Source organism: Lissotriton vulgaris, chromosome 9, assembly GCF_964263255.1.
Source record: "Lissotriton vulgaris chromosome 9, aLisVul1.2, whole genome shotgun sequence".
Taxonomy (NCBI): Eukaryota; Metazoa; Chordata; class Amphibia; order Caudata; family Salamandridae; genus Lissotriton; species Lissotriton vulgaris.
In genome coordinates, this window is record NC_141697.1 from 762170288 (window position 1) to 762198002 (window position 27715).

The following is a 27715-nucleotide window of genomic DNA, read 5'->3' on the forward strand; positions in this document are numbered from 1 at the left end:
GGAGTCACTGCGTGGTCAAGGAACAAATGCAAAGTTTTGCCCTCGCCGGACCCCAGTTGTGAAGGTGACAGTGCAGCAAGTATAATCTAATCCAAGCATAAAGCACATCATCAAGGAGTGAGGTGAACCCTGAATCATAGACAGAGAGAGAATACCAGGGGAGTATCTGTAGTTACAACCCCTTGCGACGCTGGGTGTGCTCAAACTGCGACTGCACCCATGGGCCCACTTCCGAGAATTCCCACCGTATCCTCCTGACCCTGCTCCCTCTGAGCAGGGTCCCCGGACCTATCAGTCTGGTTGGAGCGCCACTGGTTGCCTAGAAACAGAAATCTGGAGGGGATGCTAATCACCAACACTCCACAGTCCCTCCAACCAAGGTCCTAAAGGGGCTCGTCAGCCCACTAATGACCGAGTTCCCTCCGAACTCTGGCTATCCAATAGGGGTGCTCTATTTGCAATGGCACTCAATTTTCCATTTTCTGTCCCCTCAAGAACAAACAGATGCAGGCCCCCTGGGGACCAGAAAAGAAAGCTTGGCAAAATAAATGCCCTCGCACAGGGCAATAAAAGAATACACAGAGCCATTGTGAAAACATAGTTACCCAGTGGCAATGACAGCTGACGGAAAAAGAGAGGGAATAAAACAGTGGACTGCACAATCAGAGGATACACATGAGAGAAAACCTAAAACCGAGACCAAAACAAACACTCCTCCCCCTTGTAACTGGCCCACCGCCAGGAACAAGGAAAGAGAAAGATGCAAGGAGATGGCAACTGTGTCCCTCAGAAGCCAGAGGCAACAAGATGGTGCAACACTGGTCCAGCGCCAGACGTGCACACCAGAGAGAGAGACAGCCACGAACAGCGCCATCAAACCAAAAAATACACAGAGGACACATTTTCCAACAAAATACAAACAAAAAACATTACCATGGGCCCGTAACCTAACACCAATTATACAATATCATACCTGCACCAGCTGCAACCCAACCTGGAGGACAAAAACCCTCAATATGTACTCACCGAGTGATGACTGATCTGCCAAAGCGTACCAACCTCAGTTGCCACCAGGGGACCGGTCCTCCACCCCCAAAGACCGGAGATTCTCTGCAGGCAAGACAAAGGGGTGGCAGAAGTTCGCCCTCCTTTGTCCTAGATACAGCCAAGCGCTGCGTAGCACCAGGGAGTGACTGCACGCTTGGAATCGAGCAGAAGGACACCATCGCCGGTCTGGAGGGGTGGAGATGAGGACCACATACTACAAAGAAATCAAAATGCACATTAAAAGACAGCTGAGAGTCGGCAGCTGAGTCAGAGGTCAGAACGCAGAAAGAGCTCCGAAGCAGAAACAGAGTCAGTGGTGCCGAGCAAACGGTAACCGGAAATGGAGGAAATGTCACCAGCAGAAAGGCGATGCAGTGACATGGAAAATATCAGAGCTAGAAAAAGGAGAACAAAGAAAGGAATGAGGACGGCCAGTATGTCAGCCAAGGAGTACTTCGGTAAACAATGAACAGAGATATCCCCTAGACAGAGGCACACCGGCCAAAGAAACACTGGCAGGGGCATGGGAAGAGGACCAAGAGAAAAGGAGATAGGAGAGTGCTCAAAATCTGGTAAAAACAGTGCTATACAAATGTGCTGAGCGAAACAGAGCAGGAACCAAAGCACTGACACAGACAACAAACGGTTAAGCACCGGTGCCATCCTCCAACAGCCAGAGAGCGGAGATAGAGAAGACAAATTGAAATGTCGTCACCTCAGGTCTCCGAGCTCCAAGGTGTCGGAGTCAAGCAACCGGTGGCCGTCGAAGCTGGTCAGATGTTTCGGGCTGCATTCTCCACCAACTGTAGAAGTTGAAAAATTAATAAGGAATAATACAAATAACACAAGTCTCTTTCAGCACAACTGTTAGCAAGATTTATTGGCGACCAACAAATAGCAAATTAACGTGCAGCAGAGACATCAGCAAAGCCACTGAATGTCCAAAGAGTTGATATGTTTGGCATAATTTATAGACATAAACCACAAAAAACACCCACATGGTACGTAGCATAGAATTATTATATGTAGCACAGTCCGCCATGATTCATACAGCCAATGGACAAAGATCTGTAACATGAAATCTCCTTGTAAGGTCTGAGACATACATACTGTAGCTAACCATGTGATCTGAAGGGGCAGTATTGGGGCCAGTCATTCAAATGCAAGCTGCCATGGCTTAGTATATTTCCATTCAAAACTGCAACATAAGCAAGGAGACGAAATGATGTTACGAAATTTGTTATTGCTAGAGAATATTGTGCAAGCGGTGTGTCGCGTATCTCGTCTGGGCACAGAATTATGCGAGGGCAGCATTTCTCTGATCTGTGAAAGGGCAGAACTACCCAAGATGGAGAATTTAGATCTAGGCTAAGCTAATAGGGCCTGAAGCTACTACATTTGGTATCAAGACAAAAGATGTATCATTCAGAGACACACCCACACCCATATCATGCATGTAACACACATGCACAGCACTACACACTAACCTGATGTTGGCCAAGGGTGAGTTTAGCACACAGCAGCAGAATTTGAAATGAGTGACACAGTAGCAGAACCTGAAATAAGTGAGCCTGTCAGTCTCACTCCAGTGACACGGTAAAAAAGGCTGTTCACTTCTATTGATCACTACATTGTACGCTGCCACCACTGTGCTTATGCTGCTTAACTCCTGGCAAAGGTAGTAGCCTTTCACCGCTATGAGGGTGACACTTTGGGCAATCCTCCTGGTCCAAAAAGACTGCAGTCCCTAAGATAGGCCTATAGCATGGCACACTCATGGTCAGTGTTCACCCATGGCAACAGAATTCAGCACCAGGGATCCAGCCATCATTGTAGTTTGGGGCACTCAGGGCAGGGATGTATTCCATCACCTTTTAAGGTATTGTTCAGTCCCAACAGGGCCGTATTTTGTATCTTAGAGTAATGACCCCCTTCCTCCACGAGGAAAAGTTCAAAATGCTCTCGCATTATCTGGTCCTGCCAGCCTTGGATGTTGAGAATTGGAATGCCTGCACTCAAAACGCACTTTACAAGACCATGTTTACATCACAATATGTAAGAACAGGTGAGAATAAGCAAACACCCGTTCAAGCAGGTAATGGAGCCACCATGCACTTCTAGACGGCACCTTTATTATTGTAGTCTAGAACCACTATATGCGATTCCTGAAGAAGGCCAACTAGATAACCCCCCCCCCCCCCACACACACACACACACACACACACACCTCATGTTCTACCTTCAAGGCTGTTTGTTTCCAATAATACTTTCAGACCTCTGCAATAATCCAGATGCTGAAGCTACCTCTCTCACAACAGGGCCACTACCTTACAGCCTTAGGAATAAATCCCAGGTGTATGCACTCCTAGAAGGCGAAACACGTGTTGGCTGTATATTGTGAAATACTGATTAGAGAAAATCACCAAGAATAACGAAGTGTTACCTCCTTCCTTTGTTTTGCTCACTTATTCTTAGTTACTCTTATGTATTGTCTATTAAATATTTTCTGATTGATACTTCTAACCACAGAATCCTCACCTTAAAAATATTCCCCATGTGCCAGACTTGATCTGGGAACTTTTCATAGCTGTGCCTCTGTGCACCACTAGGTTGTGCCGTGTGGGTCTTCCTAGAAGTTATTCTGCCCCCTAAATGATGGAGTGGAGCTGCATATAAGCGCCACACCTGCTCACTGATGTCATTTCTTTTTTTTCTGCCCCTCCAAACAAGGATCTAGATCTCCATTCCCAGTTTTGTTAGCCTTTTGATGACTTCCAAAACAAAATCCAGTGTGCAAGGGACGATGTGCTGTCCTCAAACTACAGGTTTCATATCATGCTGTGACAGCAGAAAAAAGACGTCGGTCATGGACCTGTTCAAGGTGTTTCTTTTGTGCTTGAGTTTATAGCAGTCTCCAGGCCATGCGATGTGATCACCCTAATGCATTCGGCGGCCATCTTGCACCACTAAATGGTACATTGACTAACACAGGAAGAAGTCATGGGCCTTGTGAGATCTGCGCAGCTGTTCAAAGTCGAGGTCACAAACCTTCTCCAGAAGAAACTCCCACTGGAAGTCACATTCGGGATCAAGGCCGTCCAGTAAGTCGAAGTCTAGGCAGAAGCATAAGAAAGCAAAGCAGGACTCAACACCATCCTGCCACTGTATCAAAAGAGAAGTCACATTGGCATAAAGGTGCCAATTGGTCTTGATCTTGCTCTCCGATTGAGGAGCCAATCCCGCACTTGATCCTGATGTGCTGCGAGTTTCCAAGCTCATTGGCAACACTGCAGTGCCTCAAGTCCTTTAAGAAGTTCATGCATGCTCTCCCAGCTCCCACTGACGTGCCTTCGCAGGGGCTCCCACCCCTGCACCAGCAGATCCATTGTCTGCATCATCTGAAACCCACTGCCTGGGGCCTAGGTAAGTCACCTCTCTAGCATCTGAATCGGAACAACATCTGAAGAAACAAAACTTGCTATAAGATAAGAAATGGACATCCAGAGCCAGCAACATTACAATTATTATTTTTAGTCTGCAAGTTTAAAACATTCTGTGCAAAGCGATATTTGATTTCTTTTTTCACTTAAGATAGGTTTATGCAATTCTCATTCCCAATAACCTGATGTTCTTCACAATAACCACTAGTTCAGGGAAAACACTTGGTGGCAGCTGTTGAAGTTTTCCAGTGTGCACCAGAAAGGTTGGTAACTTTTATAAATTGAGATAAACTATCAAATGAAATGGAAATCAGCATATTCCTTTAGCATATACTTAACTAGTGCTTTATAGTTTCCGCTACTCAATATGTTGTGTTTTGATTGTTCCTTTATTAGTAGCCTACAGTAACTATGATTTTGAAATTTTATTTAGGCCAAGTCACCATTGCAAGATGTGAGATGATTGTAGAAGATCTTCAGAATGCATTTCAGAAGGCACTCCAGATGTATAATGAGGTAAATGAAAATAACAAGCAATGCCTGTGAGTCTGGCTTAGTAACTGAAAGTGTCCCTTAACTCACTGAAGATTTTAGTAACTCAGTAACTCAAAATGCATGCATTCTGTCACACGTCCTTGCACACATGCATCTTTTCATTAGTCTACTGACTCATTATTGCATTTACCCGCTCACCTCTAGACAATAAGAGACTCAAACTCTACAAGAATATGCAACATAAATTAAAAGAATAACAGTATAAGTAAGAAACCATGTTACTACCTAAACAATGAATAAACAGGTGAGCAACCCAATATACCCTTGCGGGCTCGGGCAAAGTTAATACAAAGAGAGTTGGCCAGCAAGGGATTTTGTTGATTAACTAATTTACAGCACCATAGGGACCTGTATTATATCATGGTACCCGGGTATGGAATAAATCAATGGCTGTTTTTGGATTTGTTAATTTCTTGAAAAGAGTCCAGTAAAATCAGAACAACACAGTGTTACCACACTAACACCATATATACATTAAATAGAAAATTTTAAGTAAATTTTAAGTAAAAAACGGAAAGACCAGGATTTTGTGTTATTGGAGTATTATTATTCAAATCAGGCAGGGTACATACATAGATATTATTTAGATATTCAAGGTATTGGTAGTATCATCCTTAAACATATCTAAACATTAAGTCCAAACTGCGCAAAAATAAATACAATGATTTCAACTCAAAAATCAGAAGAAAATCAAAGGAAGGTAAATACACAAAATATGCAGAGATGGACTGAAGAAGTCGACGTTTCGGTCTTTTTGAAGATTTCACAAGACCATCATCAGGACAGTACGGTTATATATACAAGTGATGACCCTCTGTGAAAAAAATAACACATTATTACCATAAATATATATATTTTCTAAATACCTGGTTCCTAATTCTTTATTTATACAAGTCAAAATATATTTACATTTATGTACATTTAGCGATCAATTGGCTTAAAAAAGGTCGGTGTGGCGACTGCAGAAAAAGCAATTGAATTTTACAAGAACAGTTGATTAATCATAAAAAGGGGGGGTCCTAAGGGAGTATAGTCATCTTACTCACTTAGATTTCTTGAGTGTACGTCTATGAGTAGTTAAGACGATCGCAACACATTGAATCGTGGCGTTGGTTCGGGGCAGATACTGATTCTCAAGTGCCCAAGTGTAACTGTGTTAAATGAAGGAAATACAGTCTGTCTTACTATTATGATTTACAAGTATTATCAATCAGGTGGACAGTCAGAAAAGCAGGGTTGTGCTGTAGGTTTACCTCTTGGTTTACATATAAATGTTGTCTGAGATTTCCAACAGTGAATCCAGAATGGGGCGTTTTCCCAGCACACATGTAATTTTCTAACTGCAATAAAGACAAATAAGTAAACGTTTTATAGATCTGTCATGTGGTGCTGTTATTTGCCTGAAGGTTTAAGAAAAACGATGCGCTGTATAGTATGTTATTAATACTGAGTAGGGTCATTTGCTACATTTAACCATTATTTATCTTGACTGTCCCTTATCCCCTCTATTAACAAAGCGCCTGATGAGGTTGTTTAAGAGAAATAATATTGCAGACAATGTGGCGTTTTATTTAAAAAAACGACTGGTGCCTTCTTTGTTTCAAGCGTTAATTAGTATTGCTTGAAAAGAGTGACATATTTCACTCATAGCGAACAGTGAAACATTAGAGGAAGACTGTTGTCTTGGATGAAAAATGGCCTGCGATCAACAGCATTCGGGAAAGTGAACCCGATTGAAACAAGCATGATTGTATTGAAAGTAATGGAACTTAAGGCAAGACCCCTGTTGGCTGAAAAAGGAAATGCCTTTCTTGGTTATCGAGGGTTTGTCAGATAGCGAGCTAGTTTGGCTAAATAAACGGAGAGGTAGCATGACTTACTTAGAGTTATACGAAGTGGCCGCATCCGAGAAAGCTTCTGGCAGGTCCGGCAAAGCTTACATTTCTGTATGTCTTGCCGCGTTATTTTATACTGCAGCATGGGTAGATTACCATAGCGTATTATCGCGAGATTACGCGATCGGCAGGGGTAAACTGCTTGGTGGTATGAAAACCGGGCGGCCATCATGACCTACGTTTACTAAGTTCATTAACTTGTTTTAGGTTTAGAAATCGATCAAGGTTGAAATCGTGAGACAATTTAAATTAAAAGTATCAATGGGCTCTTGATCTATTATGCTAAGGCAGCTTGAAAAAGTAATTTAGCAGCAATGAATAATTAGGTAGCATAATTCTATATATTATTGTCGTTAAAACAATTATGGCTTCACATCATAATTCGATTTGTTTGGTTATAACAGCAGTGGTGTCCCTAATATATGTGTCTGCCTCAGTTACAAAGGGTCTAATGAAAAAGTCTGCATACTGGGCGAGTGGCTTAAGAATCGAATTACAGCCAGCAACAATCGGTCTCCCTGGTGGTTTTGTGGCATGTTTATGAATTCTAGGGAGGATATATATGGCCGGCACAGTTGGCGATTGATTGATCAAAAAGGCAGCCTCTTTGGTGCTTAGCCATCCTCCTTCAAGTCCTTGCTCACTAAGTAATTTGATTTCTTTTTCAATAGCCAGAGTAGGATCAAGTCTTAGCAATTTGTAGTTTTCGGTTACAGATAGTTGTTCAAACATTTCCTGTCGATATGCTTCACGGTCCCACAGTACCAAACCTCCTCCCTTATCGGCCGGTTTAATTACCGTGCCCTTGTGGCCAACTGTACATAGGCAAAACCACACAGATGATTAAGCAGCGAATCCTGCAACATCAGTCGCGGATCCGCTGCACAGTGGAAAATGCCCCCCTTGTCGAGCACTTCACTGCCGCTAAACATTCTGAAAAAGAGATGACATGGTGGGTAATCGATGTTGTCAAACCATCTATCCGACAAAAAAACTGCGATAAAAGTCTACTTATCAAAGAGAATCGCTGGATAGAAATTGCCAATAGTGTGAAAAATGGTTTGAACTCCTGCACTGAATGGCATACCTTAGCATGCTTGACCTAATCATCTGAATTGTTCCAAGGTGGTCTAACCAACACCTATGCCTGCTCATATAATATAAGCGCTCAGGATAGCTAATTTTATTTCTGTCTATCCAGGCCTACAACTGTTTATATTATATAAAATTGCTGTAAGATGTTAAAGGTTTGACGCTAAAAATTGTCACAGTTCTCTGTGAATATGTATTGCCAATTGTCCTGAATCTGAAAGATTGTGAGCACACCACAGGTGACAGGACATTGATTCACAATAATGATACACTTTGAATTATGTGTCCCCCTTGTATAACCTGTTTGTTACATGGTAAAAAGTCCAAAGACTATGATAGCAGTTTTTGAGTCAGCAATACATACCAATATGCTATTGTATCATTTCTTGATTTTTGTGAATTTAATTGATTTTTCAGAGGCTAGAAAGCAAACAAATCGAATTATGATGTGAAGCCATAATTGTTTTAACGACAATAATATATAGAATTATGCTACCTAATTATTCATTGCTGCTAAATTACTTTTTCAAGCTGCCTTAGCATAATAGATCAAGAGCCCATTGATACTTTTAATTTAAATTGTCTCACGATTTCAACCTTGATCGATTTCTAAACCTAAAACAAGTTAATGAACTTAGTAAACGTAGGTCATGATGGCCGCCCGGTTTTCATACCACCAAGCAGTTTACCCCTGCCGATCGCGTAATCTCGCGATAATACGCTATGGTAATCTACCCATGCTGCAGTATAAAATAACGCGGCAAGACATACAGAAATGTAAGCTTTGCCGGACCTGCCAGAAGCTTTCTCGGATGCGGCCACTTCGTATAACTCTAAGTAAGTCATGCTACCTCTCCGTTTATTTAGCCAAACTAGCTCGCTATCTGACAAACCCTCGATAACCAAGAAAGGCATTTCCTTTTTCAGCCAACAGGGGTCTTGCCTTAAGTTCCATTACTTTCAATACAATCATGCTTGTTTCAATCGGGTTCACTTTCCCGAATGCTGTTGATCGCAGGCCATTTTTCATCCAAGACAACAGTCTTCCTCTAATGTTTCACTGTTCGCTATGAGTGAAATATGTCACTCTTTTCAAGCAATACTAATTAACGCTTGAAACAAAGAAGGCACCAGTCGTTTTTTTAAATAAAACGCCACATTGTCTGCAATATTATTTCTCTTAAACAACCTCATCAGGCGCTTTGTTAATAGAGGGGATAAGGGACAGTCAAGATAAATAATGGTTAAATGTAGCAAATGACCCTACTCAGTATTAATAACATACTATACAGCGCATCGTTTTTCTTAAACCTTCAGGCAAATAACAGCACCACATGACAGATCTATAAAACGTTTACTTATTTGTCTTTATTGCAGTTAGAAAATTACATGTGTGCTGGGAAAACGCCCCATTCTGGATTCACTGTTGGAAATCTCAGACAACATTTATATGTAAACCAAGAGGTAAACCTACAGCACAACCCTGCTTTTCTGACTGTCCACCTGATTGATAATACTTGTAAATCATAATAGTAAGACAGACTGTATTTCCTTCATTTAACACAGTTACACTTGGGCACTTGAGAATCAGTATCTGCCCCGAACCAACGCCACGATTCAATGTGTTGCGATCGTCTTAACTACTCATAGACGTACACTCAAGAAATCTAAGTGAGTAAGATGACTATACTCCCTTAGGACCCCCCTTTTTATGATTAATCAACTGTTCTTGTAAAATTCAATTGCTTTTTCTGCAGTCGCCACACCGACCTTTTTTAAGCCAATTGATCGCTAAATGTACATAAATGTAAATATATTTTGACTTGTATAAATAAAGAATTAGGAACCAGGTATTTAGAAAATATATATATTTATGGTAATAATGTGTTATTTTTTTCACAGAGGGTCATCACTTGTATATATAACCGTACTGTCCTGATGATGGTCTTGTGAAATCTTCAAAAAGACCGAAACGTCGACTTCTTCAGTCCATCTCTGCATATTTTGTGTATTTACCTTCCTTTGATTTTCTTCTGATTTTTGAGTTGAAATCATTGTATTTATTTTTGCGCAGTTTGGACTTAATGTTTAGATATGTTTAAGGATGATACTACCAATACCTTGAATATCTAAATAATATCTATGTATGTACCCTGCCTGATTTGAATAATAATACTCCAATAACACAAAATCCTGGTCTTTCCGTTTTTTACTTAAAATTTACTTAAAATTTTCTATTTAATGTATATATGGTGTTAGTGTGGTAACACTGTGTTGTTCTGATTTTACTGGACTCTTTTCAAGAAATTAACAAATCCAAAAACAGCCATTGATTTATTCCATACCCGGGTACCATGATATAATACAGGTCCCTATGGTGCTGTAAATTAGTTAATCAACAAAATCCCTTACTACCTAAACAAGACAAACATATGCTTGTAGTAAAAGTAAAAAAATTGAGCAGATGGTGTTTGCAGCTAGAATTGTGTATTGAATTATTAAGTTCCCACATGGCCACCACTTTTCAAACCAATGTGTTAGCCATTTTAGAATTATAAACCAATAGTGCAATCTGCTCAATACCATCCAGTCTAGGCATGCGTAAACATCGTACAGGTTCGCCATATTCCAATGGTATTCTGCATAGTGCATCATTTTGTGCTGATGTAAGGTGTCTGATTTGTTGCTTCCGAAAGTGGCCGCTATTTTTGTTTGGTAATAAAGTGATTCTCAGTAGACAATACTTTCCAAGATGTTCACTGTATCTGAAAGAGACATGTTAGAGATAGATTCCTTCCCTTCGAATATCCCCAGGCGTCAGACTGGATCTGGAAAGTTTTTCATCAGCAGTACCCCTGCGCATCAGTAGGTGGCGTCGTGCGGCTCAGCGTCCGTCGCTGGCTTCGTAAGCGCCGAGATGACGTCACAGAGACTACTTAGGCGCCACCCATGCGCGCTGACGTCCGTTATTTCTTTTTCCGCGCAAGCAAGCGCACATCCGGTTAGAGCACGTATCCTAGTCACTTTTTGACAAACTTTTTTGAGACTTTTGTCTCTACTTCATTTTGAGTCTCTGACTCCTGGTGCCACGTAGGGATGCCTGGGTTTAAATCCTGCGGGCCTGTCGCCGTACAATGTCGGTGGCCGACCCCCATGGCGTCTTGCCTCCACTGTCTGGAGTGCGACCATGACTCCAGGTCATGGCTCAGAAGGCTCTGCGGGAGTGATCTGGAAAGCTGCTGGAGGCCCGCCAGTCGTCTCCGCGCTGTTCGAGGTCCAGGGGTCGCTCGAGGGACCGACCGTGGGGCCATCATCATCGCTCCTCAGGGTCCAAGTCTTCACCCTCGGAATCAGGTAAGAGACGTCACAAGAAAATGTCGAAGAAGCGTGTGCGCTCTTCGACCTCCCCCCGTCAGTCTCCGGTGGCGGACGAGGGGTCCAGGGGTCCTTCCCCCACGGCTCTGGCCCGGGTGCAAGAGTTTCTTGCCATCATGGATCGCCTTTTCAGGCCAAGGGCTCCTACTGGTGTGTGTTTCGGACCCTGCGGTCCCTATTGAGAGCCCTTGCTTGCCACCAGCTCCGCCGCCGGCTCCAGCCCCGGCACCGCAAGGTCCTCCACTGGTGGCACTGGCGCCGCAAGGTCCTCCACCGGCGGCTCCGGTGCCCCCCACGGCTCTGTTCCCGGCGCCGCAATGGGTTCCGTTCATCCCACCTCCGCCCTTGCGCAAGTTTCAGGGCAATTTTGCTCTGGCTTGGGACCCTAATTGGGACATAGAGCCGGATCGGCACCTTTGGAGCATTTCTTTTCCCCTGAGTCTCCCCCGCCGCTGCAGCCTGTGCCTCGGGCTGTGGAGGAGGGGGATGACTGGGAGGAGTCGGAGGACTCTCTTGCATGGCAGTGAGAGCCCAAACATAAGCGGGCGGAGGACTCAGAGGATGCAGGTGGCCTTGACCTTTCCTCTGAGCCTGGGTTTGTGTTTCCTCCCGCTGTCATGGAGGAAAGCGCCACATACACTGTGGTGCTCCGTAGAGCAGCTGAGGCTCTTGACCTTGATCTGCCTATTGTTACTCTCAAGACGAACCTCCTTACTGAAGTGCTTCAGCCGGCGGCAAGTTCTATGGAACCTCTGCTTCGGTTCAATGAAGCCTTGACTGATGTTTTGATGGGCACCGGTGTAGACCAGCCACAGGGGTTCCTGTGGATAAAAATGTGGCCAGGCGTCCTTGGGTCCCTTCACCACAAGCCCGGCACGTCTACTTTTTGTTCCATTCGTGGCCACGGAATGGTCACCCCAGCACGCTCGTTCAGCCAGAAGCAATCTCAGCGCGGGCGTGGAGCCCGTCGTGGGAACACAGGGGACCAGCGTGCGGGTCAGTCCACTTCCGCTCCCGCAGCATCTGCCTCAAAGCCTTCCTAGTTTGAGCTTTGGGTAGCACCCCACGCCAGTGGGTGGCAGGATCCAACATCACCTCCCCCACTGGTGTTCTGTCACTTCGGGCATGTGGGTGCTGCAAATCGTCCGAAGGGGCTACTCCCTCCCCTTTGAGTCTGCCCCCACCCCGCCATGCCACCTCAGTTCCACCGCATGTCTGGAGGTCACTTTGCGCTTCTCAAACAGGAAGTCCCTGCCCTCCTGGCCAAGGGTGCCATCAAGTGTCTTTCAGGGCCAGAGGTAGGACATGGTTGTTATTCCCACTACTTTCTGGTCCCCAAGAAGGACAAAGGGAGCCTGCGCCCCATCTTGGACCTCAGGAACATCAATTGCTTCCTCCGGAAGGAGAAGTTCACGATGTTGATTCGGGCTCAGGTTTTGGCTGCCTTCGACCCTGGAGACTGGATTGTAGCATTGGACTTGCAGGACGCATATTTTCACATTCCCGTCCTGCCAGCCCACCCCCGTTACCTGCGGTTCACGGTAGCCAGGAGCACTTTCAGTTTGCCATGCTCCCCTTCGGCCTTACCAGCGCCCTCGGTTGTTCACGAAAGTGATAGCGGTGGTCGCATCTCATCTGCACAGGTTAGGGGTGTCAGTCTTCCCCTACCTCGAAGACTGGTTGTTGAAGGCGGGCTCGCCCCAGACATTCGTCACCCACCTTCAGACTACGGCTGACCTCCTGCACTTGCTACGGTTCTCCATCAGCATGCCTAAGTCGCACCTGAGTCCCTCTCAGAAGCTCCCCTTCATCGGAGCGGTTCTGGATTCGACGCAGTTTTGGGTTTATCCTCCCGAACAGCGAGTCCGGGATATTCAGGCTTTGATTACGATCTTTCAGCTTCTATCCCGGGTTTCATTCAGGATGACCCTGCATGGAGACTGACCACGACTGCCGGGATTGTCGAGCCATGGCCCGAAGGCCTTGAGGGAACGGCGCCGGAAATTGCTGTGGGTGGAGGATTTGGAGGACGCCGACAACCTCGATGTCTCTTCTGACCCGGGGTTTGCCTCTCCTCCACCTACGATGGAGGAGGGCGTTTCCTACACGATGGTGCTCCGTCGGGCTGCTGAGGCCCTAAACCTCGACCTCCACACAGTGGCCCTCACAATGACCCTCCTCACTGAGTTGTCCCAAACGGCATCTACCTCGTCTGAGCCGTTGCTTCCCTTCAATGATGCCCTTACCGACGTCCCCTAGGGCACTTTGTCGCGGCCAGCCACGGGGGCTCCTGTGGATAAAAGCGTCGCCAGATACCGGCGCCAGGCGACCCTGCCTTTCTGACCACCCATCCCATGCCTGAGAGTCTGGTCATCCAGGCCTCGACGATGCAGAGTGCCTTTCCCACTGCTCCTCCGGAAAAGAACTCCAAGAAACTGGATCAGTTTGGTAAGCGGTTGTTCTCTTCGGCCAGCTTGGGGCTGCAGTCGGTGAACACTGCATGCTTGTTGGGCCGCTACTCTCACACAGTGTGGGATACCGTGGCTATGGTGTTGCCTCAGTGTTCTGAGGACGTCCAGGCTTTCCTTTCTCAAGCGATTGCTGAGTGAAAGGATGCGGCTAAGTTCACCTATCGGTGTTGTTTGGACACCGCAGACTCGTTGGGCAGGGCGATGTCTACAACGGTGGCGTTGTGACGCAACGCCTGGTTACATTCGACTGGGTTCTCGCCTGATGTCCAGGGCTCGCTCATCGATATGCCCTTCGATGGCACCCACTTGGTTGGCGATAAGGCGGACAGTGCCTTGGAGAGTTTTAAGGACTTGCGTGCCACGGACATGTCTTTGGGTCTTTCTGCTAAGAACTCGGCCGCTCCTGGTTTTCGGTCCTTTCGTGGCCAGGGCAGAGGCACCCAGGGACATTCCTCCAACAACCCTGTGCAGCCAGAGCGTGGCCGTGGCCCGCAGCTTCCGCTGGGGTGGTGAATCAGCGCGTGGATCAGCCAACCTCCTCCGCCGCTGCTCCTTCCTCCAAACCTTCCTAGTTCGTGCTTTGTGGAGCACCCCACGCCGGTGGGTGGCAGGATCAGCCACCACCTCCCCCACTGGTGCGATATCACATTAGACAAATGGGTGCTGCAAAAAATTTGCAAGGGTTATTCCCTCCCCTTTAAGTCCTCCCCTCCGGCCATGCCACCTAGGTGCCACCGCATGTCGGGGGATCATTTGCTTCTTCTCCAACGGTAAGTCACGTCCTTCTTGGCCAAGGGGGCCATCGAGTGCGTTCCCGGGCAGGAGGTAGGGAGTGGTTGTTATGCCCACTACTTTCTGGTCACCAAGAAAGACAAGGGGGGTCTGCGCCTCATCTTGTACCTCCGGGACATCAATTGCTTCCTCTGGAAGGAGAAATTCAAAATGCTGACTGTCCCAAACCGTTGTCAGCCACCTTCAGACTACGGCTGACCTCCTGCATCGGCTTGGGTCCTCCATCAATGTGCCGAAGTCGCACCAGAGTCCCTCTCAGAAGCTCCCCTTCATCGGAGCAGTTCTGGATTCGACGCAGTTTCGGGTTTATCCTCCAAAGCAGCGAGTCCGGGATATTCAGGCTATGATTTCGATCTTTTGGCCTCTTTCCCGGGTTTCAGTCAGGTTGACCCTCCGGCTGCGGGGCCTGATAGCCTCCTGCATCCTGCTGGTGACACTTGCCAGATGGCCTATGCAGGCTCTGCAGTGGGACCCTGAAGGTCCAGTGGGCGCAGCATCAGGGCAATCTGTCAGATCATGTCCAGATCTCGGAGGGCACTGCTCGACAATTGCAGTGGTGGCTCATGAATATATATTGGGTCAGAGGCAGATCCCTCTCCCTTCCCCAACCGGAGCACACATTGGTGACGGATGCGTCCCTCCTGGGATGGGGAGGCCACTTGAGAGAGGCGGAGATCAGAGGCCTCTGGTTTACGGATTCCTGGCTCAATGTCAACCTTTTGGAGCTTCGGGCGATCCGACTTGCACTGAAAGCATTTCTACCCTCTGTCCGGGAAGTGTGGTGCAGGTGTTCACGGACAACATCACCACCATGTGGTATTGCAACAAACAGGGCGGGGTGGGGTCCTGAACCCTATGTCAGGAGGCTCTGCGCCTCTGGACATGGCTGAAACATCAGGGCATTACCTTGGTGTTTCAACACCTGGCAGGTTCTCTGAACGCCAGGGCGGACGTACTCAGCCGCCGGTGCTTGATGGATCACAAATGGTGTCTGAACTCGTACCTGGCGCAAGGTCTCTTTCAGCATTGGGGAGAGCCTTGGTTAGATCTATTCGCCAACAAAGAGAACGCGCAATGTCATCAGTTCTGACCATTGGAATATCCCAGATGGCACTCGCTCGTCGACGCCTTTCCTCACGAGTGGAGTTGCGGTCTGTTATACGCCTTTCCGCTTATACCACTTCTGCCCAGAGTGCTGAAGATCAGGTGCAGCCTGGTCCAAGTCATCCTTGTGGCTCCGGATTGGGCACGTAGATACTGGTATCCCGAGATACTCAGCATGGCGATCAATCCCCCGTTCCGACTGCCTCTTTGGGAGCAACTTCTGTCGCAGCAGCAGGGGACGGTCCTCCACCCGAACCTGTCCAGCCTCCACCTCCATGCGTGGAGGTTGAGCGGCGACAGTTGACAGCTTTCGATCTTCCTCCCGCAGTCCGTGATGTAATTCTGGCTGCCAGGCGATGCTCCACTAAGACGGTATACACATGCAGGTGGAAAAAATTTGTGGCATGGTGAAAGCAAAAACTGTGGTTCCGCTTTCTGCCCCTCTTTTTGTGGTCCTTCTGTTCCTAAAATCCTTGGCCCAGCAGGGCTCTGCTCTGGGCACTATCAAAGGCTATCTTTCGGCCATCTCCGCCTTTCTATGGTTTCCAGATCAGCCTTCACTCTAAGTCCCCGGTTGTTAACCGTTTTCTGAAAGACATTACACACAAGTTCCCTCCTGTGCCTTTCATAATGCCTCAATGGGACTTAACGATTCAGAAAAGGGGGTGGTGATGAACAGAGTGTCTGAATTAAGCAGACCACTCTTACCCAGTCCAAAGATCAGGGCTTGATCCATCACCGTTATTTATCTCACTGCACCATCCCAGCTCAGAACCTGGCTATATGCAAATCAGTCTGTCCCTGGCCCAGTGCATCATGGGAACAGGGCAGACTAAACTACCAAGCCAATTCTTCACCAGAAAGGAGACAAGCTACCGGGGATCGGTTTCTGGCATTTCAGCCGTCTTCGGCCCGGCTTGCTTGAATCCTGATGGTGCAGTGAGAAAGGGACTCATGTCTGAGTATACCCTGCCACACCTATAGTGGCCAAAAACGATTCAGAAAAGGGGGTGGTGATGAACAGAGTGTCTGAATTAAGCAGACCACTCTTACCCAGTCCAAAGATCAGGGCTTGATCCATCACCGTTATTTATCTCACTGCACCATCCCAGCTCAGAACCTGGCTATATGCAAATCAGTCTGTCCCTGGCCCAGTAAAACGGTGTTGGATCTTGCCCTGATCTCTTGACTGGGTGAGAGTATTCTGCTTAATTCAGAGACTCTGTCCCTCACCACCCCTTGTTGTAAATATTTTTGTCCACCCTAAGCGTGGAAGGGTATACTCAGATGTGAGTCCCTTGCTCATTGCACCATCAGGATTCAAGCAAGCCGGGCCGAAGACGGCTGAAATGCCAGAAACCGGTCCCCGGTAGCTTGTTTCCTTCCCAGTGTAAGAATTGGCTTTTGTAGTTTGGTTTGCCCTGTTCCCATCATGCACTGGGACAGGAACAGACTAATTTGCATACAGCCAGGTTCTGAAACTGGGATGGTGCAGTGAGCTAAAAAACGGTGTTGGATCTAGCCCTGATCTCTTGACTGGGTGAGAGTATTCTGCTTAATTCAGAGACTCTGTCCCTCACCACCCCTTGTTGTAAATATTTTTGTCCACCCTAAGCGTGGAAGGGTATACTCAGATGTGAGTCCCTTGCTCATTGCACCATCAGGATTCAAGCAAGCCGGGCCGAAGACGGCTGAAATGCCAGAAACCGGTCCCCGGTAGCTTGTTTCCTTCCCAGTGTAAGAATTGGCTTTTGTAGTTTGGTTTGCCCTGTTCCCATCATGCACTGGGACAGGAACAGACTAATTTGCATACAGCCAGGTTCTGAAACTGGGATGGTGCAGTGAGCTAAAAAACGGTGTTGGATCTAGCCCTGATCTCTTGACTGGATGAGAGTATTCTGCTTAATTCAGAGACTCTGTCCCTCACCACCCCTTGTTGTAAATATCAATGGGACTTAAATCATGTCTTGACCGATCTGATGTGCGCTCATTTTGAGCCCATTCATAACTGTCCTTTACGTCTTCCTTTCTGTTCATCCGGAGAAGGTGGTTTTAAGGACCGTTCTTCTTTCTTGCCAAAGGTTGTCACGCCCTTCCACATCAGTCAGACCATCACTTTGCCCACCTTCTTTACGCCTCCGCATCCTTCAAAAGAGGAAGCAAGGCTCCACCGTCTGGACCCAAAACGTGCGCTCTAGTTCTGATAGAGCGCGCAGGTCGCCCGACTCTTTATTTCACCAGATTACACGCACTTGGGCCCATGATACATTTATGACAGTATTTTTGTGAATCGGGCGAGTTTACACGACACCATCAGTAATTCTAGGTGTTTTTCTTACCACTATTACCAGGATACCGGACTTACCACTTTGTCACAGGTGGCTATATTTCCGATAGTTCAGGAGCTATTAGTGGGTAGGTGATAAGACTAACAAAAATACTTTATACATTTAATAACATTTGATACCTTTTGTAATAACGACAGACACCTAAAGGGGTTTGAAGACTTTATATAGTAAGTTGTAAGATCCAAATGCCATGAGAATAAAATTGATACAGATTAGAATATCAATAATCAGGATTATAACTATAATGTAACTATGAATAAGCGCAAGTATCATTGAGTGCTAGAGAAAACTACAGGGTAAGGGTAACAGGGAACATGCTATTCCGTTTTCAGACTTATACTAAGGCTGGTGAGTTAAAACAACTTAGTCAGTGGATTGCAAAATTTCCACAAGTGATTCAAACTGATCTTAGTCTAACTGCTAATTTTATGCATAGATGCTAAACACAAGTAACATTAGATCACACTAATTATGTAAACCGTTTCAATAATGTCCTACAGGTAAGGGAAAAAATGGAACATAACTAATAAACAATAGCATGTAAAATTTTGGAAAAGGCAGAGGAAATAATACGGGCAAGAATGCTTTATTAAAGGAGAGAAAGAAAAAGAGGATAGGTAGACGGTCACCCACAATATATATTTACCTAGGACGGGAATGAGGACTAACCCTGGCCACGGGTCAGTTTGGGAAAAAGGCGAGGACAAGGACCCTCAAGGACTTAGGATGCCAGGAGGCGAGCAGGTACAGCTCATGGACGGTCGGGACAGGGTATCCCTCAGGATTTGGATCAGGACTGGGCTCACCAAAGGTACGACCAACACCTGCAGCTTCGGATGCAACGCCTGCGCTACTCCCTCTCTGCACGGAATCCGCCAGTAACCCCGATTGGGTTCTCGAATCTCCCAGCAAAGTGCTTCGCGAGCACTTAAGGCTATTCCACCTCTTGGAGTTTGTGGAAATTACGGACAGAGTGCTCCGCAGCTCTCTGTTTCAATCACCTATAGAGTTCGTAGGGACGGTGACAGGTCAGCTACTCGGACAAGTCTGACAATTTCTCTAGCTAAAACTAGGCTAGTTATACTAATTACGGGTCCCTAGACCACCCACAAATGTTGCAAGTGACAGGATCCCCAACATTGGATTGGTCAGGAGAGGTGGTTAGGTGATTGTCACCACCTAAAATTCTGGGTTCCCACCATGAATATTTAATTTTCGTACCCACCCCTTACATTCCTGTTCCCATGGCATGTGGAAGGTGTAAAACAATAGGACACACATAAAGTATATACAATTGTATTGTATTTAGGTACAGCCGAAATCTTCTCCTGGTGCAAGGGTGACTTTCCCAGGCGCATCTCAGCTTCAGAAGCCAGCTGGCTTGGTTTAACTTCTGCGCAGTTCGGGTTTTCCCTCATCACGTGATTAGGGTGACATGGGTTTCAAAGATGGAGCGGCTCCCCACTCCCAGGCCCACGGATACGCGGTACATGAAAAGTAAGCGAAAACAAATTAGAAACAGAAAAAATGAATGCACTGTACACCATGAATAGCTACACTGCACCCCTTACTTTATAATATCTATAGCATTAGAGGTTACGCAGAAATAGACAGCTGGGCAAAAGCGGCAGTAGCAAGCGGAGAGCATGTTAAAGACAAAGCGGCCATTTTAGCAGTAATGCGCATGAGCGAAAAATCCCTCCAGAACTGCGAGTGCGTCACATCACATGGGTATGACCGACGCATGCGCAGACTGAGATCCCGCATAGCAGCGACTCTGTAGTATGCAAGCCTCATTAGGATTAATAGACACATAGGCAAGCATCTCTGGGACACCCGCGTGTAGTGTGAAAGTGCAATATTAATGACAAAACATGTTGATTAATGACATTATAGATTAAACGAGGTTCTTGAATGTGAGCAAGTCGCTTTACGTGTGAATCCTTGCTCCATCAATGCCATCTTTGATGATATTTACTATCATCACTATTAATGGAAACAGATGCCAACTTCTTTCAGATCTCATTCATCTCTATCTCTACAAATGTGTTGTTGATCCTCTTCTCAGCATCCTCATTGGGATGGAAACTTTTTGCCTTCTTATAGATTTGATTTCTCATCTCTTCTAAATCAAGTTCATCTATAATATGTTTCACCCCTCACTTATTCACGGTATATTTCTTTCTGCATTTTTGACATTTGCAGCAAATTATAATGATCAACACAACCAAACTTATTCCAGCTATTGGCATCAGTATTTTTCCCACAAGACTCCTACCTATGTTAGAAAACCAACTACCCACAGAAGAGAGACCATCAGTTAGTCTCTTCCAGGCACTATCAACCTCCAGTGGTTTGAGTTCTTTTTCCAAATGAGTTATGTTTCTCACATATTTCTTAATTTCTACGCTCTTATCAGGAATGTAAGTGCAACAATGTTGCGCCTTCAGCATCCTGCAGACTCCGCCCTCTTTTGCCAATAAAGTATCAAGAGCAAGTCGATTCTGTAAAACCATTAATCTGATCGCAACCATTTCAGTATTGACCAGCAGGAATCCAGCAGCAGTGTCAGTTAATAACCGATCCACTACTGTAGACAATTTGCAAATTCGGTGAGTATTCAGAACCCCTCCCACTCCAGGTATCAGTGCACTAAATATATCACCTATAATTTCTCCTACACTTTCTCGTCTACTACGTACTAAACCATTAGTATTTTCATTGCTTCCAGCGGCGTTGTTCACATTGTATATTTTCGGGAAGACAATGCCAAAATAGCAGCTTCCATACCAGTGATCCGGCAATTTGAAATAAGCCTTGTTTCCACATATATAATAAATTCCAGGAAACACAGGTTCTGACCCATTTTTGAAACCCCAACCTCCAATTACCTTATAATTATGTTCGCATTCACTGGAACCGATGAATACATTGTTATAATAACTAGTCTTTTCTCTATGAAGACGGAGTTTCCCTTTTCGTTCGCAGTCCAGCAACAGTGCAGGATTAGCTTCACCATTTAAGGTGCTTTCCATGTTTTCCGCCCATTTAGGAGTTCTCTGTCTCCTATCATTTGCCTTTTTCTGGAAACTCTCCCTTCTCTTTTCTGCCATTTTTAAAAACATTTTCTCTTGCTCATGTAATGAACAAGTCAAATTATCTCTGCGGGCTTCATTTAAATATATGTCGCCTCTAGTCAGGAAATATTCTACCATATAACGAGTCACGTCACTTCTAATATGTACAATGTTCAGGTTTCCCCGAACAGGAAGTTCAGAAAAGATTACGTCAGAGTTTGAATAGTAGTACTGTAAGGTGCTTCTATAAATAAGCTTGCTAATATACTACAGGAAATTCCATAGGTCAGGGGTAGATGGTGATAGGTCACCTTCAGCTACAGAAGTAGGTAGCTTCATGCAGACATAGAAATCTTCTATTTCCATGGCTTCTACATAGTGCACTAAAAGATTTGCAAAGACATTTAAATGTGTTCTGTTTTTGATTCTGTGATAATGTAGTCCTCCCTCATCTGATGCATCTAAGTCAGGTCTAGTTTGTTTCATGCTAACTGTATTCTCACATCTTTCTACACTTCGTGGTGTTTCTTCGGTTTGTACAACTTCTGTGTCTGACGTCACTGGTTTAGTAGGGTACAGGTTAGTATCTTTACTTATCATAAAAGGTATAAAGACTGTTAGTCCTATCCATACTACCAGCACTATTGCTACACTACATAAACATATTTTACAGCATGTCTTACAACAGTTTCCTCTAGGTCTTCCATTCACATTTGAATCAGACATTTTGGCTCACAAGAAGCTTTCCAACCCCTGTTTGTTTCTTTACACAAGAGGCTTACGTATCTTCACTTTCAGGTTGGGTCTTCTTCTTCAGAACTCTGATCAGCAATCGAATCTTGGTCGCTTTTGTCACTTATTTCGGGATCATAAATTTCTTCCAACACCAAGTAAGTCCATTCAGGACTCCGATAATTTTTGTTTTGTCTTTTTATTCGGGTACTTCGTCTGTTTGGCTGAGTTCCTGTTTTCTGTCTTTCACTGGCAGCCCTTTTTCGGTCTTCTAATTTCTCTTCTACTGTCTTTAATCTTAGTTTCAGTCTTTTTATGTATCTGGGTTCACTTTTCTTCTTGAGCCTTTTAGCTGTTATGGTAGTCTGTCTCTCCTCACGAGCCCTTTTATTTTCGTTCAGTTGTGGCACTGTTACTTCGACTGTATCTTTTTCCCTTCCTGTCTGACTAGTCCCAGGTCTTTCTTTCGTTTCTTCCGCCTGGTTTCTAAGCTGGCCTTGTTCAGGTATATTTTGAATTTGGCTTTGACTTGACTCTGTCTCCTGAGCACGTTAGTCTATTTCTATCTGTTCCTGTTCATGCACTTTGAACCCTTGATTTTCTTCCGCATGAACTTCAGCCCAAATTACTATCTGTCCCTTTTCAGTTTCTGGAGTCTTTGGTTGAGTGTTGATAACTTGGTCTGTCCCTACTTGACCATCTTCCTGGTCAGGTCTGATGTGATTCTCGATAGCCTGATTTTCTCCGTCTATTCCTGTCTCATCCTCACTATCCCACTCTCTATCTAGGTAGGTATATTTTCTGGTTCTTATTGGATCAAGAATCAGCTCATCTGCTGGGAACCATTTGTCTTGACTGGTGCTCGGTAGTTCGATATCAGCTAGTTCTGGACCCTCATCTGGAGACTCCTCAGCTGCACCACCTTCAGCTTCAGTCGCTTCTTCTCCGGTTACCCGCTTAGTATGGCTGGCATGAATCCACTTTGGCACGCCTGCACACTTTACTGCAGTTGTAGTAACAAGGATCACCTGTCTCGGTTTTCCCCACTTCGGTCCGAGGCAACTCTTCCGGGTGTGTTTCTTCAACACAACCCAATCACCAGGTTTCAGTTTATGAGCTGGAGTTGTTGGCCAGGCGACGGCGTCCTCCCCAATCTGGTGAGAGATAGAACGCACTTGGTCACCCAGCTGCTTGCAGTATTCTAGTACCAAATCATCAGAAATACTTAGCAGTTTGTGTCCAGGTACCCATGCCTGTCGCATCACTCTTCCCATTAGTATCTCATGGGGACTCAGGCCTGTCTTTCGGTCTGGAATGCTTCTCAATCCCATCAGGACAAGGGGTAAAGCTTCTATCCAGTTCAATCTTGTAGAGTTACACATTTTTGCCAATCTTGATTTTATAGTGCCATTCACTTGTTCGACTACTCCAGAAGCCTCTGGATGATATTCACAGTGCAGTTTTGGGGTAATCTTGAATGCTTTATATAGTTCTGCCAAGATTTCGTTGGCAAAATGCCCACCTCTGTCTGTTTCAATTGTTTCTGGAAAACCATACCTAGGTATTAGTTCCCTTAATAACAATTTGGCTACAGTAAGGGCATCATTTTTCTTTGCTGGGTAGGCCTCCACCCATCTTGAGAACAGGCAGACTATAACTAGAACATACCTGTATCTTTTGCACATGGGCATCTGAATAAAATCAGCCTGTTATCCGACAAAGGGACCTTCTGCCTTTCCAATCATACTCTCGTCCACTACTGTCCTTTTTCCTGGGTTAAATTGCTGACAAACCAAGCACCTCTGGCAAAGTGCCTCTGCAATGTTGCTGAACTTCGAATTGTACCACACTTCTTGGAAAACACGGCACATTGCATCCCTTCCTATGTGTGTGTCTCCGTGTATTAATCGGGCCATTGGAGCAACCATACTGTCTGGCAATACAGGCATACCCTTCCCATTAACAATAACACCATCCCTGTCCCTAGGTTGACATCCATCTGCCTCCCATCTCTCCTTTTCCTCCTCTTCTGCTTGCTGCAACTCTTTCAGTTCCCTCCAAGTAGATACATTCTCAAACACCATAAGTTGGCAGCTGTTTCCGCCTCCCCATAATTTGACTTTTAGGGACATTTTGTATCGGGCACAATATTGGGCAATTTAGTCAGCATATCGATTTCCGGCTGTCACATCGTCATTGCCAGATTTGTGAGCAGCACACTTGACCACCGCCAATTCTTTGGGTAACTGGATTTAGACGCCACCAGAAGGTCGTCTATGTACTGGACCAAAACAGATTCTTTAGGCAGGATTAGTGATTCAAGGCATCTTTTCAAAATCTGGTTGAAAATCGAAGGACTTTCTGTGTACCCTTGAGGGACACGATTCCAGACGTAGACATGACTGTCGAATTCAAATGAGAAAAGAAATTTGCTGTCTGGATGCAATGGGATGGAAAAGAATGCGTGACATAAGTCAATAACGGTAAACCATTCCGCTTTCCATTGGATCTGGTACAAGATCACTGCAGGGTTCGGTACAATAGGACAGCAAGGTACAACAATCTGGTTTACCTTTCGCAGGTCCTGTACTACCCTGTACTTTCCGCTAGGCTTTTTAATTCCAATTATGGGTGAATCACAAGGAATGCTCATTACTTCCTGTATTATGTTTGCCTCTAGCAACCTTTTTACTTCAATTGCAACTCCAGCTTTCACTTCTGCACTCATTTTATACTGCCTGGTTTTCGGGTAAACAGCATTTGTTTTAATGGCTATTTTAACTGGGTCCACCTTTGCTATTAATTCCACATCTCTCCCAGTGAAATCCCACACATCTGGTATCACTTTTTGTTGGAGCTCTTCCGGTAAGTCCTGTATTGTCAGTATCTTAATTTCTGTATCGGGCCTTAGTAACATCAGTTTGTACAATCCATCTTCATCTGGGGTCTGAATTTCGACGCCTTTTGGTGTGCAAAAGATGGTACAGTTCATTTTGCACAACAAATCACGTCCCAGTAGGTTCACTGGACTAGAGTCACAGACAACAAATCTGTGCATTTCTTTGAAGTTCCCTATAGAAATCTCCATTGGTTCAGTTACTGGAGTACTGATTATCTGATTTGACACACCCACTACTTGGATGGCTTCTCCCGAGAGGGGTAGGTTTGGAACGTCCACTGTTCTCACAGTAGAACGGGTAGCACCAGTGTCCAACAGAAAGGTGACGTCATTTCCTTCAACCTTTCCTTCAATGTATGGCCCTGTCTGGTCTACCGGTAGGGAGGCTCCAAGCACGCACTCCTCGTCCTCCCCCCTCAGGCCCCATCAGTATGGTTCATCACAGAGGAATGTATCATTTAACAGGAATTGAGAGGTTGCTGCATTTCTCTCATCCCCTCCTTCCCATACCTCAACCCCCTCATTCTGCTGAACCTGATTCTTATAGTTAGGTCTAGGAGCTCGAGGCAACGGATGCTGTTTTACCTGTTGCTGGTTCTTTCGTGGCCCTCTTTCTGCACCTTTGGATTTAAACCATTTATGGGGGCATTACCATCCTGCAAATGTGGACACTAGTCTCTCCAGTGCCCTATCTGACCGCACCCGTGGCAGGGGAACTTCTTTTTGGCCTCTTCTTTACTCATCTTTACCTGAGGCTTCCCCCCTCCCCCAGAGGTAGTGTTTTGAGCATTATTATTCAATTTACTTAACTGTTTCTCTTGTTGTTCAGCCAATTTTACTTGTGCCCACATCATCTTCTCCTTCAGGGCTTTTCTTTTGTTCTCCAACTCGTCCTCCCAGTACTTGGCGTACTGGAGGACCTCATCTATGGGTTTGCCCTGCCAGCAGATTTTATTATCTCTGATCCACTGGGATATTTCAGGCCTTAAACCCAACACGAATCGATAAATGAAATGGGTCATATCCTTCATTTCAATATTATCGATTCCACTGTAGGTTTTGAATACCTGTAGTAGTCTTTCATAGTAGGAGTGCACTGTTTCATCACGATTTTGGGTCGTTCTATCTATTCGGGTCCAATCGGTTTCCTTTGCTGGCACTTTCTCCTTTAGGTATTGTATGACTTTATCATACTTCCTCATTACGTCTGGTGAGGGAGCTCCGGTTCTGGAGTCTCTCTCATACTCTTCACTGGGCCAATCAACTGCAATTTTGCATTCTGTCCATAAGTCTACAGGAACTACAATGTCAAAGAACTCATCCAGGTCCTTCAGGAGACATTTTTGAACCTTCACGAATCGCTCAACCTGCCTATACCACTCTACTGGTTTCTCTCTTAATTTTGGGAAGTCATTGGTAAAGGACACAATATCCTGTCGGGACCATGGGACATGTACATAATTCCCACCTGGTACTTCTCTCATGGGATAAAGATTTTCTGCCTTGCCCACTTCTTTTAGAACATATTCAGAAGTCTTTGGTTTGGCCTTACTGTCTTCCTTTTTCTTTGCCCACCTGGCTTTCCATTTGTCTAGATCTCCCCATTTCTGCAGTATGTTCAGCAATTGTTTTATCTGTATCTTCTTCCCTGACACATTCATGTTTTCTAAATCTTTGTCGGAAACCTCTGCTCTGTAGGGTTTCTGTAGTACCTTGGATCGACTAACATCTATTCCCATATTCGTGGCTGTGTCCATTAATTTTTCATGGAACACTCTAGTGTTCCGGGTAAGGCTTTTGCATAGGAACAGAAATTCTTCCTCGTCGAAGGTATTTAACCTGTCCAATCCCACATTCCCAGCCATCAGTTCCTCCAGCTCTACTCTTAGCTTGTATATATCTAATGGTTTTGGCTGAGGGGTTTCCTTTTCCATGTCTCGGGACCATCGTTCCATTTCTTCCGGAGTCACCACTGTGGCGCTCCGGGTACCTGAAGCTGTTTCTATCAGGACTTCCTTTGCCTTAGTCTGGTTTCCCAACCGTGGTTCACTGGTTCCAGGCTCCCTTATGGGCAGATCCATCCGGGAGATCACAGACTCACATTTGCTTGCTTGATCATCAACTATGAGCGGCTCTTTTCTAGAAGGTGCTACAATAGGCGTAATAACAGGAGTTCTTGGACTAGCCTGTCTATCCCCATAAAGGGGAACAACTGGACCAATAGTAACAGGAATTGTCAAAGCTTCAGGACTGGGATTTATCTGCGCTATAGTCTGAATAAGTTAATTTCGCTGTTTAATCAATGCTTCTTTTTCACGTTCGTGCAAAACCCTTTCCATAGAGTTGTCATGATTACTTGAGGTACTAATGGAGGGTATATACTCGGGGCAGTTGGGATTGCCAAACTTGGTCTGTCATCACCAAAGGGTCGGTAATTTGGGACCGCTGTGCCAGGTCTGCAAAATCCGTCACTATCACTGGGTTTGCTACCAGTACCAACTACATCTGTCTCACTGGCCCTTCTACTTCTAGGATGTAGGAAAAATGGATTTTTCGAGCTTAGGGGCCCAGACTCTTCAGCATAAGGAGGTGGATTTTTCATTAATAAATCCTCCAGGTATTCATCCTCCGAATCCCCCATAGCCATTAAATGTCTGGTTTTCTCTGCCCTTTTCCCTCCCCCTTGTTCCCCGAACATTGGAAATAGTCCCTCAACCATCATATTCTGTCTCCACTGCTTCATCTTTTTCTCCTTTGTTTCCCGTTGCAATTTTGGGTACCATTTGCTTACTCCCTTATCCATCTGGGGTCTCTCTCGCTCTAGAGCCTCAATCTCCCATTCCTCTAAAGCTTCATATTGCGTTAATCTGGGTCTGGGGTGTAGTTCA

General features: G+C 45.4%; 1 protein-coding gene across 1 annotated transcript in view; it reads left to right on the forward strand.

The window, feature by feature from the left end:
• The window catches only part of LOC147692216 (WD repeat-containing protein 62-like), an 846473-nt gene that overhangs the window by 756560 nt on the left and 62198 nt on the right, over window positions 1-27715 (forward strand). The window contains exon 30 of the mRNA XM_086938490.1: window positions 4921-5003. Coding sequence (XP_086794616.1) covers window positions 4921-5003 — 83 coding nt within the window. The remainder of the gene's footprint in view (window positions 1-4920; window positions 5004-27715) is intronic.